This window comes from Trachemys scripta, chromosome 1 (assembly GCF_013100865.1).
Source record: "Trachemys scripta elegans isolate TJP31775 chromosome 1, CAS_Tse_1.0, whole genome shotgun sequence".
Taxonomy (NCBI): Eukaryota; Metazoa; Chordata; order Testudines; family Emydidae; genus Trachemys; species Trachemys scripta.
In genome coordinates, this window is record NC_048298.1 from 104,609,175 (window position 1) to 104,629,948 (window position 20,774).

General features: G+C 40.5%; 1 protein-coding gene across 6 annotated transcripts in view; it reads right to left on the minus strand.

Moving 5' to 3' along the window:
• Window positions 1-20,774, minus strand: part of FGD4 (FYVE, RhoGEF and PH domain containing 4) — a 206,249-nt gene that overhangs the window by 29,676 nt on the left and 155,799 nt on the right. For all 6 annotated transcript variants that reach the window (XM_034780008.1, XM_034780025.1, XM_034780032.1 and 3 more), the window contains exons 4-6: window positions 19,336-19,813; window positions 7,927-8,016; window positions 5,694-5,839 (exon numbers count right to left, since the gene is read on the minus strand). In XM_034780008.1, coding sequence (XP_034635899.1) covers window positions 5,694-5,839; window positions 7,927-8,016; window positions 19,336-19,813 — 714 coding nt within the window. The remainder of the gene's footprint in view (window positions 1-5,693; window positions 5,840-7,926; window positions 8,017-19,335; window positions 19,814-20,774) is intronic.

A 20,774-nucleotide genomic window follows, 5' to 3' on the forward strand; every position in this document is an offset into this window, starting at 1 on the left:
AACAAACTTGTTTGTCTTAGCGATTGGCTGAAGTAGGAGGACTGAGTGGACTTGTAGGCTCTAGTGTTTTACATTGTTTTGTTTTTGAGTGCAGTAATGTAACAAAAAAAATCTACATTTGTAAATTACACTTTCACAATAAAGAGATTGCACTACAGTGTTTATATGAGGTGAATTGAAAAATACCATTTCTTTTATCATTTTTACAGTGCAAACATTTGTAATAAAAATAATATAAAGTGAGCACTGTACACTTTGTATTCTGTGTTGTAATATAAATCAATATATTTGAAAATGTAGAAAAACATCCAAAAAGATTCATTAAATTTCAATTGGCATTCTATTGTTATAAGTGCGATTAATTGCAATTAATTTTTTTGAGTTAATCATGTGAGTTAACTGTGATTAATCAACAGCCCTAGTCTCAAGACGTCATGACCAGCTGGAACACCATTTACTCATGATTAAATGCCTGCTGTAATATAAACAGGTTCTCACTGCCTTTTGTTCAAAACAATCTAAATTAATCCACCAAACGCAACTCAGCAAAGTCTTGTAGATCTTATAATTCTAGTCTGGTGCCATTTAGGGTACATGTCTTCACTGCAGAGTTAGCCCAGACTAACCTAGGCTGGTGCATCCCTATTGCAAAGTCCTACTTGTGCAACAGTATCCCCTGTGGTGCTGCACTAGCCAATGTACTGGGATGGGATTTCTGGTGGGATATCCCATGGTTCTTAGGATGAATTAACCTGGGCTGTTCCATGAATTCATTTCCAGAGTGCTCTCTCTCGCTTAGCATGGAGCTGCTGTCTGTGTCAGTGACATAAGAACACCTTATCTAAGTAACTTCCAAGCGGAGCTCCTCATTATTAATGCGGACTGTTCTGTACACATAAGCAAACAGCATTTGGCATCAAGAACTTCTAATGAGATTATCATTAAGGAATTTAGTCTGCAAGCCACAAAGTGATTCTTAGCACATGTTCATGGGCTGGATCTCTGCTCAAATTCTTTGGAAGCACAGCAAAAATGGAGTGAGAAAATGTGGGGTTAAAGTACTGAGCCAGTGTAGGTGACTTCAGTGCAGAAGGAGGTAGACAAGACATCAGAGCCTAGATAGAATTGTGGGTTAGCACTGGAGGCCTAACAGAACCTGGGCTTGATTAGCCTGCATTCTCACTGCAAAGCAGGCAGGTTGCCAGAGCAGGCTTCAATGAAACTCGACCTCAAGCTATATCCTCAGCTGTGCCTGCTAGCCTGGATTTAAAATATCCTCAAGCCAAGGTTACAGATTTGCCTATGTATACAGAAACTACAGCCTGGGCTAACTGCAGTGAAGATATACCCTTGGAGTGCTCACCCATGAGATCAGCTCAGATCAAGCAAAACTTTATATGATGGTTCTGTGGTCTGATAATTGACAGCTTATCTAAGAGTGGCATAACACATCAAGGTGTCGGATGTGAAAGTTCCACTTTAGATCACTTCTGCCATACCAAAACACAGCAAAGTTAGGAGTATTGCTTATGTTCTGGACTCACAGATTTAAGATCTGGACTTTTATAATCCTAACTGCTGGGGGGGGAAAAAAAACAACAACTGTGGAGTGACAGTCAGAAGACATTATCCAGAAATTTGTATAGAAAGCCAAAGACAATACCACAATCGTATATGGAGTTACCAGGTGATAATGGAAATGCTACGGAAAACGAATGGTAACATTTTTTTTTAAATGTTAGAGAACATGATGAAAGAGAGCAGATCCCAGAGACGGGTGGAAAACAAAAATCTATCAGATTTCTCTTTCAGAAATATCAAACATTTCTCCTAGGCAACCTCCTTCCTTCAAATATGTGCACAATATGACCTATGAAAGGTAGTTAAGCAATTTCCAAGGTATCCAAGATACACCAATCACAGATGAAGATTGCATCCAGATAATACAGGATGGTGTGTTCTTCTTAAAATGCAATTTATGAGTTTAACACTAATATTAAAAGTTGATTTAGAGAGGCACTTTTTACTTAAAAAAAGAATCTGAGCATTTACATTGCTAATGTATGCTGCTTTTACATGCTCCAGAAAATGCAATTTAGTATTTTTGACATTCTATACCTCAAAATAGCACCCTGGAACCCATATATTCACCACTGTGATATGATTATATGTTTTGTACCAAATATGCCTTGTGAAGTATTTAAAAAGTCTTGATCTGCTGAACATTGCTATCCTGTTGGATTGTATGTACTATCACTGCATGTGAAGTTATGAAGTATTGCTGTATTTTTTGGTACTGAAATATGTGGTGAGTGGGGAACGCTCACAGCTAGCTGGTCAGTGGCAACAATGGAGCAACTATCACTGGCCAGACTGGCATTGATGGCCCATCAAGAAGAATCCATTCTCTTAGAGCATCCTTAGAGAGCACATACACAATGGTGGCGACCTAACCCCCACGTCACAGCAAGGATCTTTCTAGCAGCTGGAAGAAAGTATAATAGAGGGACAGTGACATCACCACCTGGCCTCTCTCCTCCCCCGTCTCAACACCTGGAAGACTGTCTGGAAGACAAAGACTTTGAACTGGGGAGATTGGTCCCAGGCTGGGAAGGGAATCCAGCCTGTGTATTCAGAACTGTGAGCTGCCTGTAGGGTGAGAGACTGATTTAAATCTTGCTTAGTCTCTTAAACATAGAAACGCAGTCTAAATTTTATTTTCATTTCTTATGTAACCAATTTTGATCTGTATGCCGGCTACTTGTAATCACCTCAAAAAAATCTGTCTTTCTGTAATGAATAAATCCGTTTTATATTTTACCTAAAACAGCGTGTTTTTGGTTGAAGTGCTTGGGAATCTCAGCTCAGATTACAAAGTCTGGTGCAGGTTCACTTTCCTTTGACAGAGTGGTGAACTAATTAATGAGCTTGCACTGTCAAAGGGAGTCTTGAACATGTAAGATGGTATATTTATGGCATGCAAGGCTGGGGTAATTGACTGGTGCCTCTCTGTATTATTCATGGGTAAGGCTGAGAGTCTTTCATGGAGATCACAGAAGTCACGGATTCCATGACTTTTCGGGACCTCCGTGACTTCCGCAGCTGCAGCCGCTGGGGCGGTCCCGGGGCCAGCTTCACCAGCCGCTGCTCTGGCGTCCCCAGGCAATGGGTCCTGGGCACTGCCTTGGAGCAGCAGCAGGGCCCCAGGCCGTCCCCACCCCCGCCCGGAGCAGCAGCAGGGAGGCCCCAGGCTGCTCCCCGTCCCGGAGAAGCAGCAACGGTAGCAGGGGCCACTCAGGCCGCTCCCCCGCCCAGAGGAGCGGCAACCACCAGAGCACCTTCCCCCCAGCAGCAGCAGCTGGAGCGCCCCCCCATTCCTCAGCACCTAATATTTAGTTAGGGTTATTTTTAGTACAAGTCATGGGCAGGTCACTGGCCGTGACTTTTTGTTTATTGCTCCTGACCTGTACGTGACTAACTAAAAATACCCGTGACTAAATCATAGTCTTATTCATGAGTGGCTCTGGGAGCATTCGTGCAATTTTGCTGGGTGTGGGGCTCCATATACTGATGGCTAAGTGATCCCAGTGCCTGGAGGGGTTTGCTGTTTGTCACTGGCATAGCCTTGTGAGAGACAGCCCAGGTTGGAGAATTAAGGGGGAACAGTGGTCCCACAGTTCCAGGTTGTGCTCCGGGATGCTGTCACAGTATTTTACTAATATGACGCACAGCACAAAGTATAGGAGATAGACTGTACTTTCTCTAAGGCAGAATGTAGTTTATGTATACAATAGATTTTAAAGCATTACTGAAGTAAATCATACTTCCCTCTCCCCCCAAATTGAACAATTTAATATTTGGGTTCACATTTTTTTTTTATTTCATGAATACAAAAAAATGAATTTCTCATATACAATATTAAATACTTTATTATAATGGAGTAAGGAATGCGAGCTTAATGTTTTAAATTAAATTTTAAATTAAATTAAATTAAGCATTGTTAAGCATTACTTTATTTTATGCTGTTTAGGTGTTATCTAATTATGATATTGCCTTGCTTTATAGAAAATGTTTAGTTCTCTCTGTGTTGGTGCATGGTAACCACCATTTTATTTTGAACCCTGTGGGAGCTTACGCTGCCTGGACACCTGGTGCTCTGTGCCTCAGTTTATCTCCTCATGTGCCCCTGGAGGAATTCATGCCATACAACTGGTGTTTGAAACTAGAATCTTCTCAGGTTTGTTAATAAACCAAGTCTGTTCAACCACTTGCCCCCAGATCAGGGTTCCCAAGTAGCCCTTGTTATCAGTGTTTCCCGCTAACTTTACTCTGGGGGCTCTGCCCAGCTCCCACTGGGCAGTGAGTGATGTCATTCCCACTGTGGTTCTTTCCCAGACAACAGCTCTTCTGTAATCTGCTGTGCAGACCTCCCCCCCACCCCCCGGCCAGGAGTTTCACAGCCCCTCATCTCCCCTTCGGCAACAGGCCCTGCTTCTTATTTCCTGTCTTGCACGTGACACACACAAAACACGCATGCATGCATGCCCTACGCTGCAAGCATGTCTGCATTGCCTGCAGGCAGTTATGACCCTTCCTTGGTAGGAGGATTAATATTTCATCTGCCAATCCAGGGATGAGGCCTGTGCACCCTGTCACAACCCTTAGGGCTCTTCTATCCCAGTTCCCACCTCTTCTTCCTCCAACTGTTACCTGGACTGAGACAAGCAGGTATTTTAGGATTTTCTTGGATGTCGCAGGAATCAAGAATTCCTTAACTCTTCTAAAAAGGCCCCTGAGTTTTGGCATTTGGAGTACTTTGTAAATGGGTGTCTGGATGTGACAAGAAGCAATAGAACCTAGGGAGCTGCCAAATTAAACCCCAGTTTGCATGGCAGGTGAAACAGAGTGGGAGCTCAGCTTACTGAAATGACATAGAATCAGATCAGTGTACTGCTGGTGAAAACTTTAATTCTTTCTTTTTGCTAACGAGTTGTCACCTTTTCTCGAGGCAGAGAGAAATGTTACCTTTTTTGAAGAATTAGATTGGATTAAATAAATTGAGTTTGTGCTGACAACCGCTATGTGTAGTGCTCTCACAGCACAGGCACACTTCTAGTTATTTGCACTAAAGATGGAAAATAAAAAGCTTATCCACAGTACAAAATGCTCATTACACACGACTTTCCCTTGAAAAAATGCCATGACAACACCATCCTAAAAATACTCCAGAACCAGGTGTTAATTACTAAATGATAAAGTTAAAACATGTAATAAAAGGAATTCTACTTTATTATAGAATAGAAAGCAATGATAAAAATTAATGCATCATCAGGTTTTTGCACAATAACTGTATAAACATTCATTTGCACCAATTCCTGTATTTCAGGCAATAGACTCACCAGGTAGCATGTAATCTTAAAGGGCTACCGCTCCCATTCAGCTAAAGGTTTCACATGCGAGTAATCCCATTGACTTCACTGAAACAACCCATGTGCTTAAGCTAAGGACATGCTTAATTCCTCTATTAAACGAAACCCTGATGAATAGTAAAGCAGCAGACACTTTTTCCCAGCAGCAGAACTTCCTTGGAGCATTTTAATGGTAAAGTGTCCTGTGTCTCAGTCATGTAACAATTTCTACGCTAGCTCAGACCCATTATTAAAAGGCTTAATATCTTTCAAAACAATTCTTACCATTCTTGCATTCTTTTCTCAAGCTCCGGAAGCAAGAATTTACTGTGGAAGGCATTGATTGATGAAATATTAGAAAATATTTTATTGACCACCTCAGCTGGAAATGAACCCCTGTAAGCTTCCTCCAATAGTCTGCCATAGAATACCTGCAATAGAGGAGAAGGACTTAAAAGTTAACAGGCCAATGTGCATTTCTGTTATCTTGAAGTGGTACACAGCAGACAAACAAACACCCCTCCCTCCCCCACACATTTCAAGATGTTTACTTTTATAGCTAAATTGTGGGAGCATCCAAAATTACTGAAGTATTGTCATCCCCCTTCCCCTCACCTCCTTCAGATATCAGTGGAACTCCCCGCCCCAGTGTGCCCTCCAGGAGCCAAAGCAGCAGTGAAACCCTGGGGAGTAAGACATTTCCAGAACACATTGGGTGCAAGTGATGTCATCATACTTTGCTTTCTTTCAGTTTGGACTACAGGCATTCTGTCTGTCTGCTGACTGGCCTTTCTCTCTGGCCTCCTTTCCAGTCCTCCATCTTATCTTCTTTTCCTTGCCTCTCCCTCAACATCCCCTTTCCCTTCCTACTTCCATACTCTTGTTAATTCATCCCCATGATTCTCCCTTGTTGCCCCACACTGAGCTCAGCATGACGTTTTGCAACCATCACCCTGAGCACTTTGCTTGTACATTGGATCCCCTTGTCCTTTTAGAATATGAGCACTTTGGAGACAGGGGCTGTGCCTTCAACATACTAGAATCAATTATGGCAGGCAGACTAATCAGGACACCGGGTTTAAAAAGGACCTCCTATCAGTTAGTGGAGGACATGCAAGGAGTGAAAAGGTGTGCTGCTGGAGGACTGAGGAGTTTTAAGTGTTTTAAGACATCTAGCAGAACAGGCTCTGATTCTGAATCTGTGCCTTTTGATACTACAGCAGTAGAATTAAAAAAAACCCACCACCTACAGAATCATAGAAACATAGGCATGGAAGGGATTATAAACATTACATAAGTATTATTTTAACCAAATTTAGGGAAATAAGCTCAGCCTCCACCATTCTCCTTTCTTTTCATTATGCTGGTAGTTATAGGTGCTACCTGTAAACTTTTCTCAGAATTTTGCCTGATATTTTGGAAAAACTTGAATGCAGAAATGCATCTAAAATTGGGATAGTGAAAATACTTCTACAATGCCAGTCAGAAGAGACTAAAAGTAAATCTGAATATCTTACTGTGATTTCTTGTGTCCCTAAAACAATGCTCTTATTTGCAATAAAGGTCTATTTACATAGCTGTCTTTCATGTAAGACAGCTATGTAAATCATTTCCCTCATATTCAGGAGAACCTAAACTTATATGCCTAAGCAGTCTGACAACTACTAGCTGTTTAATATAGCAATTAGGACTTTTCAGACCTGATCTTGATTTACAAGCCCATGCACTAGACCAGGGAAACATCAACATGAAATGAAGATGAAGACCAAGGTTAGTTGACAAAGCAATGCATGATCAGAGATATCTAGGTATAGTGGGTATATATGAGAAAGTAGGCAGGCTCAAAGAAAGATGTAGAGAACTGCAGATTGACATTTAAGAAATGACAAATATAGTTTGAAGCTGTGAAAAGTGCAAGCACTCAATTTTTCCATCACAGAATATGAGTAACTTCCATTCACTTTAATAGGAATTAGGCAGACCACGTGATGGAAGAATAGAGCAGAAAAGGTTTAAGATGGGATGCTTCTCTTCTAGGTCACTGTTTGAAAGCTGGCTAACATCAGCAGACACCAAAGTTCTACCAGAGACATTGTTCAGTGGCTTAGTGCGCAGGTGATTACATCAAACACATACCACTATACATTGCTGAAACTGCCGACAAGGAAGCCAAAGGCCAAGAAATGAATGAGCAGAGAGGTGAAATTAGCCTCTCCTCCTTGTAGGCTCTCCCACTGGTATGGAAGCTTGCACTTCTATTGCTCACACTGTGGTTTACGTAAACACAAGGATTCAGTTTCTATGTCCATCAGGGACAGGTATGTTTTGCAAACATTAAAATTATTTAAAAACAAAAAAAAATATATGAAGTAGTGGTTGCAAATGACTGCTTTGTTGAGAGGATTAGCAGAAGGCAAAAAACCCACAATTCTTTAATGTGGTTTTTGCAAACAGATAAAGCTCATATGAACTGCAGTATATGTAAGTAAAAGAATGAAGCACTTCAAGCAAAATTCACCTTGTCTAAGAGGTCAAGTCGGCTGACGTAGGCTCTTTCTGTATGCAAAAGTTCATCAGCAATTTTGTGACGTTTCTGCTCATCTGTCTCCTGAAAAAAACATAAGATTCTTTCTCTGAATAGTTCAGGGTAATTCAATTCAAGTTCTACGTTTAATTAGTAACTTTTTTTTTTTTTGCAAACACAAACTAATTCAAAATGACAAAGTTCCCAAAGGATTTACCAGGAAGTAAAAATCAGGAGCAGTGCAGAACAAACATGTAACAGTTTTCCTGTTTGTGCAGATGGCTTTGTATTATTACTAGGTATTTGCCAAACCCTTCCATACTCCCCACCCCCAGGGTCCTACACAGTTGAACAACTAGTGTCCTGATAATTACCATTAACGTTTCAGAGCTGGATGAATTAACTCCTATTTTTTGCCAGATGAATTCAGCCCTTTTTTTTGGTTTCCAATATAGTTTAAACTGACTGTTCTTTGCACGACTTTGTTAATCAAAATTATTGCACAAACATTTTATGTAGACAATCAGCTTAAAGAATCCAGAAGAAACGTTAGCTGCAGTAAGAATATTCACTAGAGCTGTGCAAGAAATGGATTTTCTGTTCCGTGGGAAATTCCACAATTCTGAACCCCCCGCCCCCAATACTGAAATTCCAAAGGTTATTATTCCAGATCAATTGAAATTGGAACAAAATGTTTCTATTTTTTAAAAATATGATACATTAAAACCCAGAAAAGAATTGCAATGGAGTCATTCTGAAACAGAAAAATTGAAATGCTCCATTACAAAAAGCTTGAAACAGAAAATTTAAACCTCAGGGGGAAAGAAATGAAATCAACATTTCCACACAACATTTTGATGAAACAGCATTCTCCAACGGAAAAACGTTCCGTAGGAAAATTCTGGAACAGCTCTACTATTCACTTGTGTGGCTGTTCACCTTATTCACATGGAGTGAAATCCTGGCCCATTGAAGTCAATGGGAGTTTTGCTATTGGCTTCCCTGGGGCGAGGATTTCATCCAAGGTATTGTTTCCATTCCCTGGCTGTAAGAGTAAATCTTTTATTAAGAGGAGGGTTTGAATAAGTAATTTGTGGTGTGAATCTTCCAGCAAACACATTTTCATGACTAAGACACACACATGCTGCAGACATCTTTGCAAACGTTGCAGAACATCGAAGCACACAGTTTTTATTCGACAGTCCGTTACCGGCTCATTTTTTGTAGCATTCACCCAAGCTTTAATGCTATTACCATCCTTGTAAATGTTAGTATCTGCAAGCAACTGAAACACACTTCGGTCTTAAGCTTCAGGGCTGCCACCAATCATATTGCTGCATGCCAAAACTTCTCCTTTCAGACTTAAGTAGCTGCTTCGACAAGATAGTCTCCATTGAATCTCCTTACCCATATAATGGCCACTGTATTACTGGAGCTTATAAAATAGCACTCCTACGGTCTACATGCACTCAGAAGCACTGCAGAGACCAGAAAAGCTTAAAACAACTACAGGATGGTGTAGGTTAGTATGATAATTTACAGATAAAGACTTACATTTGGACTTTACAGGCTATAAAGTTTCATGGTTTTTCTGAAAAAATTATTTGGCCAAAATAAATAAATAAATAAATAAAAATTCCCAGCAGTTTCCCCAAGTGTGTGTGAAGAACCATTTCACTACATATTTTCAGGGGACTATTTTAGTCCACATTATTTGCATATTTGTATGTATTACAGAACCTAATTAAAGGAAAAACTAAGCAGCTAAAGGAACAGACTTGTTAAAATAATGTAACTGCCATACTGCCAAGCAGCATTAAAAGCGTCATGAGTTAGGGTCCTCAAATGTGGGAGATTAAAAAAAAAATCCTACCATTTTTAAGCCAAATACATTTTTTAAAAAAAGGTTGCCATCTGCTTTTTGCCCTTTTAAGGGGAAGCTTCCCACAAGCAAAGGGTGAGAGCATTTCAGGTCCAAAATTTAACCTGAAACACACACAAACACAAACAACATGGAGTCCTTGTGGCACCTTAGAGAGTAACCAATTTATTTGGGCATAACCTTTCGTGGGCTAAAACCCACTTCATCAGACGCATGGAGTGAAAAATACAATAAGCAAAATGTATATTATAGCACATGAAAAGATGGGCGTTGCCTTACCAAGTGGGGGGTCAGTGCTAAGGTGGAAGTGGCCTATTCTCAACAGTTGACAAGGACTCCCTGTTGTTTTTGCTAATACAGACTAACATGGCTACTACTCTGAAACCTGTCACCACACAAACATGTGTATGAATTTCCACTCTGGGCCATCTCCTAACCCCTGGGGTGAAGAAGCTGCCATTCTATCCTCTCTGGTCCTCTGCTGGATCACCACCCTGGTCTCTCCCCCTGTCCCATTTCCTTCACTATCCCACTGACTTCCCTCCTTTTTCCCCCTTTATATTTTCCCCACCGTTACCTTCTCTTCCTCTGCAGCCTTATTAGTCTCTTCCTGAACCTTTTCATTTTCCCATCTCATTGAGTCTTCTTCTGCCTCTTATGTGCCTCTGAACCACCTCAGCCTCCCCTTTGCACCCCACATTCTCCTCTCCAGTCTCTTCTCTGGACCCTGTGGTAAATGGACACCCAATTTTCCCCTCCCCTCATCTTCTCCTGCTCCCACATTGCCCCCTCTCCACTAAATATGCTCCTGAATCCTACGCCTCCTCGGTCTCCTGCTGCACCTTTCTTCTCTGTGCCCGTCAGGGCTGGTCTACACCGGGAAATTTACCATCCTAATTATATCATTTGCTTTTATGTCACTTTGGAAATGGTATACGGTAAACTAGACAAAGGCGCTCTTATTCCGGAATGGGAGTGTCCATGTGGGGAGTTATACTGGTGTAACTATAGCAGTATAATTTACCAGAATTATGTTGCTAAATTTGCTCATGTAGACAAGCCCTCAAACTCCAACCATGCCTTCTCCTAGTCTCACACTCTATACCCCAATTCAGCTATTCTCAGCCTTCTGCTGCCACTGCCATCCCCATGCATGTCCTCACTCTCCTCTGCTCCCCAGATTTTCCTTTTCCTCACGGTGTCCTGACTAGTCCCCCAACCACAAAACTCTAAACTAGGCATATTTTGTAAAAAAAAACAAAACAAAAAAACCCCACATTTTTCTGACTATGATCAGTATTGTGCCAAACCTCTCAAGATTTATAATTAGATTTCTTTTAGTTGTATACAAACGACTTACAATTTTATATAACAAAAATGGAACATACAAATAAGAATAGTAAGATATATAATGTACTGAGCCACAGCATGCCTTCTTGATTAAGCAGAACTTTCTACTGACCTCAGGAAAGAGGTCTGCTTAAAAAAAAAAACTGATGGCTTGATATAGCTCCAGGAAATAATCTATTACATGAAATATCACAAAGGAACATAAGAAAAAGAAGTATTCTCTATTATACACAAAATATTAATATTAAATGAAAAACTATAAGATTCCAAAATGTTGATTAACAAGGTGTTGGGGGAAGGAGGTGCGGGCTCTGGGAAGGAGTTTGGGTGCGGGAGGGGACTCTGGGCTGGGGCAGGGGGTTGGGGTGCAGGAGAGGGTTTGGGGTGCGGGGTCCTGGCGGGGCTTACCACAGCTCCTGGGAAGTGACCACCAGGACCCTGCAGCTCCTAGATGCAAGGGCGGCCAGGGAGGCTCCACGTGCTGCCCTCGCGCCCACAGGTGCCGCCCCCGCAGCTCCCATTGGTTGCTGTTCCTGGCCAATATGAAGCTGCAGAGCCGGCCCTCGGGGCGGGGGCAGCACACGGAGCCTCCCTGGCCGCCCATGTGTCTAGGGGCTGCAGGGACCTGGCAGCCGCTTCCGGGAGCCACACGGAACTAGGGCAGGCAGGGAGCCTGCCTTAGCCCTGTGCCCCTGCTGCACCATCAACTGGACTTTAACGGCCTGGTTGGCAGTGCCAACCAGAGCCGCCAGGGTCCCTTTTCGACCGGGAGTTCCAGTCAAAAACCGGACACCTGGCAACCCTATGCTGCTATGAATTACCTATTCCAACCAGTAATTTGGAATAGATAACTTCTGTGTTCAATCTTAACAGCTGTTTTTTTCAAAATATTTAACCACCCAGACCAGAACACCTTTCCTGTTTCACCCAACTCAACTGGCAAAATCCATGTATCACACAGGATTGCAAATAACAAATCAATTTACAGAGGAAGCCTAAAATTATGCATTCTATGTGGTCTGGGTACACACTTCTTACTACAAAGTTATTAGTGTTACTCCCCCTTAGAATCATTTTACGGTGATACAAAACGAAAAAAATATAGTTTGCGTTTAAGTTATTGCCTGAACTGAGACATTAAGCCATGATGTGAAAAAAGTCTGCAGAGATTAAAAAACATATTACACTTCCATACTTAAAATATTAGCAGTATGTAGACATTTTTCATAATCCTGCAATAGATTTACACATCCTGTGAATTTACATCAAACTTTTTCTATGAACTACATCCCAATTTATTTGAGACCGTTTCTACTGAAATTTGCAGATCGAAGTAAACTAATATCAATCCCTTGCCAGCAAAGCTTTTCCAATTCTGTCAGCAAACATGAAGAGGGTATGGGAATATAGAATATGATTCTTTCTTTTCCAGACTGAGTCCTTGCCTCAGAGAATTTACAATCTAATACAACAAGTGACATATGAAGGGTGGGGAGAAAAATACCAAGTATGTATAATTTTTTATATATTATCACTACGGCCAAACTCGTGTTCAAAAATCGTTAGTTGGACCCCAAAAATAACAAGTGGCCTTCAAGCAAAGAGATTTAAAAATATAATTCATTTGAAGTTCCTTTTTATTTGACTTCTGTTTGAGCATTTAAGTCACACGGCTTCTACATTTTCAAGCTTTTCTCTGCAACCAAGTGGGCTAGAAATTTAATTTAAATGAAGACTGATGTTCTCATGCAATCTCTTGGTTCCAGCAGCTGGGGCTTTAAGGCAAACACCAAATATTATGAGTCTTGCGATAAAATCATGAGAGCTGATAACATTATCAGATCATCTTATTTACTAAGTACATATCTCTCTTCAGCTTCCCTTCAAGCTGCCAAATATTTCAAATATAAATTTATTGTATATCTACCCACCTTCAAGAAAGGGTATACAGATTTCATTACCCCTGAAGATATGACAGCACTAGTTAAGACACTGCTGTCACCCCTATACACAATGCTAAAGGGATGAAATGTTGAATACTCTTCCCTAGGGAAATGCAGCAATGTTCACACTATGACTTCTGTCCCTTCAGGAAAGATAAAACTACAGAACCTGGGGCATAGAGATAAAGGAGAGCTGTTTTCTCTCTCTCACAAGTGTGGCAAAAGGGGTGTCCTTTTTGGGCAGAAAGTTCATCTTACAAGAAACTCTCCCTCCCTCTTCACAGACCAAAAGCACCACATCACATCTGCAACATGCATGAACTCTGGGATACTTAAGTGTGTCTACAATATTGCAGCCTGCAGCACTGCCACTAAAAGTACATGTCAAACAAATGCTTTGTTTACTTAAAATACACAATTGATTTTAATCTCTCTAGAACACAATAGTTTATATTCTGATTTTCCACTACATTCAAAATGTGTAGTCAGACTTTTTTGGAGGGGGTGTCTTCAGTTAGTTCTAATGGAACACTTCTCCCAGAGTGTTCTCTCATACAGCTGTGGCATTCTTGTACTATTCAGCCTTCAGGTTAGAAAAACACATCCTATTACAGAAGGTATTGCTGTAGCAAGACTGGCAATTTTCTTAAGATCTTCTCTTTAAAGGTCTTTTGCCATGTGTTATTTGCAGTTCTTGATTTTTCCTTACATCCCGTAAAGTGTTTAAAACTCAACAAGTTCCATACAGGATTATTTTTGCAGCAATAACAGAACAACCCTTTGCCAAGTCTAGACACCATTTTGTCTGGACGCCTTTACAACCTCTAATTCCATAATGCCTTAGTCAGACCTACCTGCTATAGAATTGAGAAAAGGAACAGGGAAGAGCATTCAGAATTAGCTCTCAATTATGAGCTCTGGCTTCACATTATTCCCCAGCTTCAAACTCACCCCCATCCTTGAAGCAATGGATCAAATCTACTTATACATAAGATACATAAATTCAGAAAGCAAGGCTATTTCCCTCTCCTCCTTCCCTTTTCTTGAACTTTAGGACAATGTTTCAAAGCATTAAATTGGTGGACAAGGAATATAGCTAGTAGTTTACATAGTGGTTTTCTAGCTTTTGGTACTGCAGCTCCATTGCCCCATCTTAAAACTTGGTGATTTGCCACACCCAATTTTTTTTTTCTTTGACACTAGATTCAAGCAGGACAAGAGTGTGAACAGTTCTGTGACTTTAAATGTTTACAGTTTAATTATATACACTGATCTAATCTGGGTTTTTAAAACTATAATTTGATTATACGGATTTTTGGCATGTTCAGACACTAAGATTTTAGTGAGAAGAGTGGGCCCATTACAAACTGCATAGTTGTGCAATATTTGGTTGAATATCTGCTAGTTTCCAAGTTTAAACAATTTCTATGGTTAGTTTTCACAGAAATCACTGCTTAAAACTCAGCCTTAGAGTGATAACTGGGAGCAAATGGAAACAGTATTTTCATAGCTTTATCACTGACTTCTTTGTACTCTCCCTTTAACAGAAATCCAGAATTCCTGGTTTGTTGGATTTGAAAACTTGGTCTTCAGAGTGTGATTACTGGACAATTCTAATGAGATGAAACACCTAAGGTTGTAATGGAGTCAACTGTTACCAATATCAGATTTCGACTCCATTTGGAGATTCATGTCCAACTCCAGGAAAGTATTCATCAAAATGGAAATACAATCCAGAAAAATGAGTTAATATTTGGTCTCAATAGAATTTTGATCACTTTTCCTCTTAAAAAAAAATTAAAAGTCTGATAACATCTCTAAGTCTGGAAACATCTCAGTAACTCTCTTTCCTATGCGGCATCTCCAAAGAAAGCTTTTTTTATAAATCCCCTGATTTTCTTTTTCATATCTAGTATATCTGTATTCCGAGCTTGAATGCACAGAACCTAACACTTCAATTTGCCAAATATGTCCATCAGGTAAATCAGTCAAATGCAGTCAAGAAGTCCCCCTTACAAATGTAATCTGCAAGGTCTGTTTTCCCAAGAGGAAAATTCTCATTTTATCAAGCAATTTAAAGATGTGTTGTAACACTTTCCCACATGACAACAACCTGACTTTACTGTGAAAGGAATGTAGTCAGAACCCATCTCAGCACATTATACTAAAACAACGTGTTCACTGCCCAGGATTTTATTATATTACTTTAACAACAATGTTGAGGGCTTCATGTATTTCAGGGTGCAACTTCTTTGATGCCAAAGCTTGGCAATGAATCATCCAGTTTCCACATTGCTGCTGTTGCCACTTTCTTTACTCATGGCTGAAACCCCAATAGTCTCTCCAGTTAAAGCTGCTGTCCCATCCGTGCACAGCCCCCTCACACATAGCCCTGTTAAGACCTTCAACCACTATGAATTTACTGAGGATCATGAGTATTTCCTCACTGGTTGTTCAGGTCGAGGTTTCTTTGCAAAATAAAAAGTTCTTCAACTATTGTACTTGCTTTTATAAATCTCAGATAACACAGAAGTTGAGCCATGGTAGCTAACATGACTTAACTTCTGTGTTATCTGAGATTTATAAAAGCAAGTACAATAGTTGAAGGACTTCTTATTTTGCAAAGAAACCTGGTCTGTGATTGACTCTTGAATTTGTTCTATCAACTGGTCCTGGATGTTTTCTGCAAGGTCATCAATGCATTGATGGAAGGTGTTATTTGATAAAGGAATGGTTTTTCAGTGTCATGGCTGCTTGTTTCCCAAGTCAGAATTCTACATGTCTATTACTTCTGGAAGGAGACGGGTCCTGCAAATGGTGTGCGCTTGTTTGCTTTTTGTAATCTACATGGCCACATAAGATGCCTCTGAGGAGTTGCCTCTTTAGACATGACTTTCTGGGGGGAGGGGGGCAAAGGGGGGCAAGATGCTTTAATTCTTCTAGTTTCTGAAGGAAAAATCATGGCTGTTGTTCACGAATTCCAGGTGTTGGTTTCTAAATGCTCTTGGTGTCATACTTTCAGTTACTAACATTGAAAATAAATGACACATTGTAGCTGCGGATGTTCTGCAGTAATACTGCGACATGAATATCCAGATATAATGGAATATCATCGTGTTACCTACTTTTCTTCCTCTTCTGTTTAACATTATTAAAATCACCTTCTTCGGTCAAAGATATGCTACATGTAGGCTTAGCACTTGGCAAAAATCATTCCATTATCAAGATAAGACACACCTGTCTCTACCTCAGTCTCCTTGCCTTATCTGCTGGCACTGGTGCTGCTGCCAGTACTGGGAGTGTCTCTTGAGATGTTTACACTTCATGCAGCAGCCCCACAGTCCGAATAGACAGACTTGGCTGGTGATAGAGTTGCCAATTTTGGTTGGACGTATTCCTGGAGGTTTCATCACATGATATAATCTTTAATTGAAGATTAATCTTTAATTCGTGGAGACTCCAGGATAGTCCTGGAGGGTTGGCAAGCAGGGCTGACGCTACTGTGCTAAAAACAGCTGTGTAAACATTGTGGCTCAGGCTGGGAGGTTCACTGCCATGGACAATGATTCGGGCTTTGAAGAGCAGAGAGGAGGATGGGCTTCAGGGCTTGGAGCTCCAGCCCAAGCCACAACTTCAAAGCACTGTCTAGACAGCTATTTTTAGAGTGCTAACGTAAGGCCCACTAGTCCAAGTCTCTAGCCGTGGGGGGAAGAGACAGATGCTTGCTTCGATGGAGAGTCCATGGGCACTATAGACATACCTTCTGTGCCCTATACTCCAGCAGGGGGCTCTCAGCTGAGAGACTTCCTACTGACTGCTTCCCACAGCAGGAAGTCTCTCCGCTGAGAGCCCGGCCTAGGAGTGGAGGACACAGAGGCTACCCCAGTCCCAACAGCAGCATAAGACACAGACCCATAGATAGAGGTCCAATTTAATTGAGAGTCCAATTTAATTGTGTCCTAATTAGGGAAAAAAACAGGCATACATATTAAAATTTGTTCCCAAACACTTGTGGCTCGCGCATGAGCTCTTCATGGCTCCCCAGGGGAACCACAGTACACAGTTTGGGAACCACTGTATTATGTTAATTTATATCTACTGCTATTGCTAATTGTTAGATTGCATTTACACTGTCCTGTTATTTTTTTTGCTGTCAAGTTAGGATGTTAGGCAAAAATAAAATTGCACATGCATTTCTTTTCCATTCTCATTCACAACATCATCATCTGCTTCTGCATTTCTTGAAGATGGTAATGAAAGTCTGCACCCAGGTCTGAATGAAGGTCTTGTTCATATTGCAAACAAATATATAGTTCAGAAACAGCTGTCATCGCTAATGTAATATACTGGGTGTTGAATGTTCCAGGGCTGGTATTACTGTTCTAGATTTTAACCATTCTGACTTTGTGTCTGCTTCTTTATTCTTCTAGCATCAAAGGATAATGCATCTAGCCATAACTGGTTCAAATATTGTATCTATTCTTTTTGGTCAGTTAGGCCAGATAACATCTGTTGGTTATCCACGAGGCCAAGAGCAGGCACAGATGCTCTCGTTAGCATTTTCTCCAGGCATTTGCCCAGTTCCTTCCTGTATTTTATGTTCCAGCAGCCTCATATTTCTGCCTTTTCCTGTACATACTGCTAACACCTGTTGCATAATTTGGATTCCCATTCTGTATTGCCTGAGGAGTGTCCAGTGTATTGTACTGGCCTAGACATGCACATAAAAAGAAACAGGCGTCACCACAGAACAGGAAGCAAAGAAATATAATAGAAGGTGTGGCAGGGCAAAGGTACCTTGGATTCCAATCAGACCTTTGTACAGATGGGATCCTAACACTCTTCACCAGCAACAAGTATAACCTCCCATTCACTGGCTAAGATATTCAACACTGCACATGTGAAAGTTTCCTATGCACTGTTTATCCTGCACACGCACAGGATCACCACCTATGCAAAATTAAATGCCCAGTGATAGATGTTGTTTCTTCCATAAAGTGAAAGCCCAAAAGAAAATACGCAAGACAAAATTTGTGGGAACAAAATACACATCAGGAAAAAAAAAGCAGTACAAAATCATGAAAGCCTCCACCCACAAACTGCTAAAATACATAATCCTATAGCAAACGGACAGGTAGGGAGAGAGACACATGGTGTGTGTGTGTGTGTGTGTGTGTGTGTGTGTGTGTTACACACTTGAGCGTTGCTAATTCTGACAGGCTCTACATTGCAACAGATTGTCTTTTACCTCAAGTATTAGTGGGTTGTGCTTTCAAGACCAAGAACTTGCTTCTATTCCTCTCTTCCTTCGAAGTTCCAAGTGACCCTGGTGTGCAGCAAAGTGGCAATCACACAAATCTAGCTGGCCAGGGTTTTGTTACAATACAGTGACTCATGGACTACAAAGTCATCTGCATTTTGAACCAGGATGTGAATTTTTTTGCAGTTACATTTTCCAACACCAATTCACTTTCACCCACTCATTTCCTCTTAACGACAACAAAAAGTCTCTACTAGGAAATCTCAGATTCATCCCCAGTGTAATTCCACTGACTTCAATGGGATTTCAACAAGGGATAAATGTATCTCTTCATCCCTTGTGTCTAACAGGGACATCCCAGTGGCTTCCCATTGTCTTGCTAGATCCATTCAGAGGATTATACTCGAGCTAAGCTCTCACAAGCCAGTTGTCTCCACATGTCTTGATGCTGCTGTGTTAGTGTGTGTTTTTTGCCACTCCAACCATTTGTTCCTCCATCTTCTCTCATAGCACAAACAACATGACTAGACATGCAAATTCAGGTCAGTTATAGTCTTTTCCAAAAATACCCTTTCTTACCTCCTTCACCAGACAATTTGGAAGGGTTGCCAAATTTTGCATAGACAAGATCTTTGAGGAGTCCCAGTTTTGGTGCACTGGGACATAATAATGTCACTGCACAGCACATATCCTGGGTCTGTTTCCACAGATTAAAAGTATTCAGCATTTTCAAAAGTGCCTCATTAAAAGGCTAATCTATTGTTGAAAGGTTTTTGGTTTTATTTGATTTTATTTATTTGCAGAGCTGGTCAAATTTTTTCAAAGTTTAAAAAAATAAATTGGGGGGGGGGAAATCAAAAATATCTTCCTTTTTGAATAGCTCTATACAACTATTTTTTTTATACGAAACACACGGAGAAACATAGGAACAGTTATACGCAAGGAAAAAATACAGAATGTAATTTTACCTTTGCTTCAACATGCTCATCTTCCTTATTGAGTTCCTCATTCTGTTTTTCCTCTACATTAGTATTAGTTTCTACAGTTTCATTTTCAGATGGGAACAGCGAGTCCCTGCTTGGAGTCCTGCAGCAGTCAAGAGTTTGTCCTGTGCAGACCATTGTAGCTTGCAGTGAGTCTGTAGTAGTGCTTTCTTGTTCCCCATTTACTAAGTTACTGTTAACTGCAACATCTGAAGCTGGAGTGGATGTATTGGTGCTATGTTCCGGAAATTTATTGTCATTGCATTCCATCTGGCTTTGTGCTACTACTCCATTCGCCGTGTGTTTCTGTACAACCTGAGTTTGATCTGTATTATTTCCCTGCTTTTGTAGTGGGTGTTGGGAGAGGACTTTTGGCTGAGGTGATGCTGACCCACATCTTCCTTGAGATTTAGCAACCTTTACAACAGAGGATTCTTTCTTCAAATCACTAGGACTCGAGGGACTAAAAGGTTAAAAAAGAAAAAGAAAAAAAGAGTTAAGGGCATCGTTAAAAAAGTGTTTTATTTTTGGAGGGCATTTATATTGCACAACTTTAAATTTCTTCAAAGCTATTTTTTTATTTGCTAATATTAGAAATGTTCAGTTATGCAGAACATGTCTAATATAGGCCTTCCACGGTGTAATGCCATCTTTAATTCAACAAGTCACATGGCAACAGTACACATCTTTCTAGAAATTAAAATGGTGTCCACTATCTGCCTGTTAATAAACAACGTATATGACACTCCTCACTAGTAGAATTCAAAAAACATTACGAAGTGGACAGTATTATTATCCCCATTGTACAGACGGGGAAACCGAGGCACATAGGTGTACTGACTTGTCCAAGGTCACTCAGCAGGCCAGCAGCAGAGCTGAAAATAGAATCCAGATCTCCTAAATCCCAGTCCAATGCTCTGTTCATAGACCACTCTGTTCCCATGGCTACACTTAAGTGTGCAAGAAACATTCTTTTAATTTTTCCCTATTCCTTTATCAGAATATAGTAAAAACTTTATATTCTTAATCTAGCTCTACATGCTTAAATTTATAGTCCAGTCCCAGGTCAGTCAACTTATTTAGTGCCACTCTTTCAGATCCTTGTCACTATCAAGAGGAAAGCCTTCTTTCTCTTTGGGTCTCATCAGTTCAAGTCAGTCCCAAACATGCATCTGTCCCTGGCATGTACCCCAAATTTTAGCCTTCTGCGGTATTCTTTCAAGGTTGCTACTCTGGGCTACTGTTAACATTAAAGATACTCTATAAAATAAAGTTTTATTGCATTAGTGTAAAATCACTGGGATGAAAAGGAATACTTGCATGTTGCTGTTTTAGTTGAAATTCATATTTACCAAAAATAAAAAAATAAATAAAAAAAAATTAAGAACTTTGGTGACAAAACTATTTTGTATAAAGTGATAAAT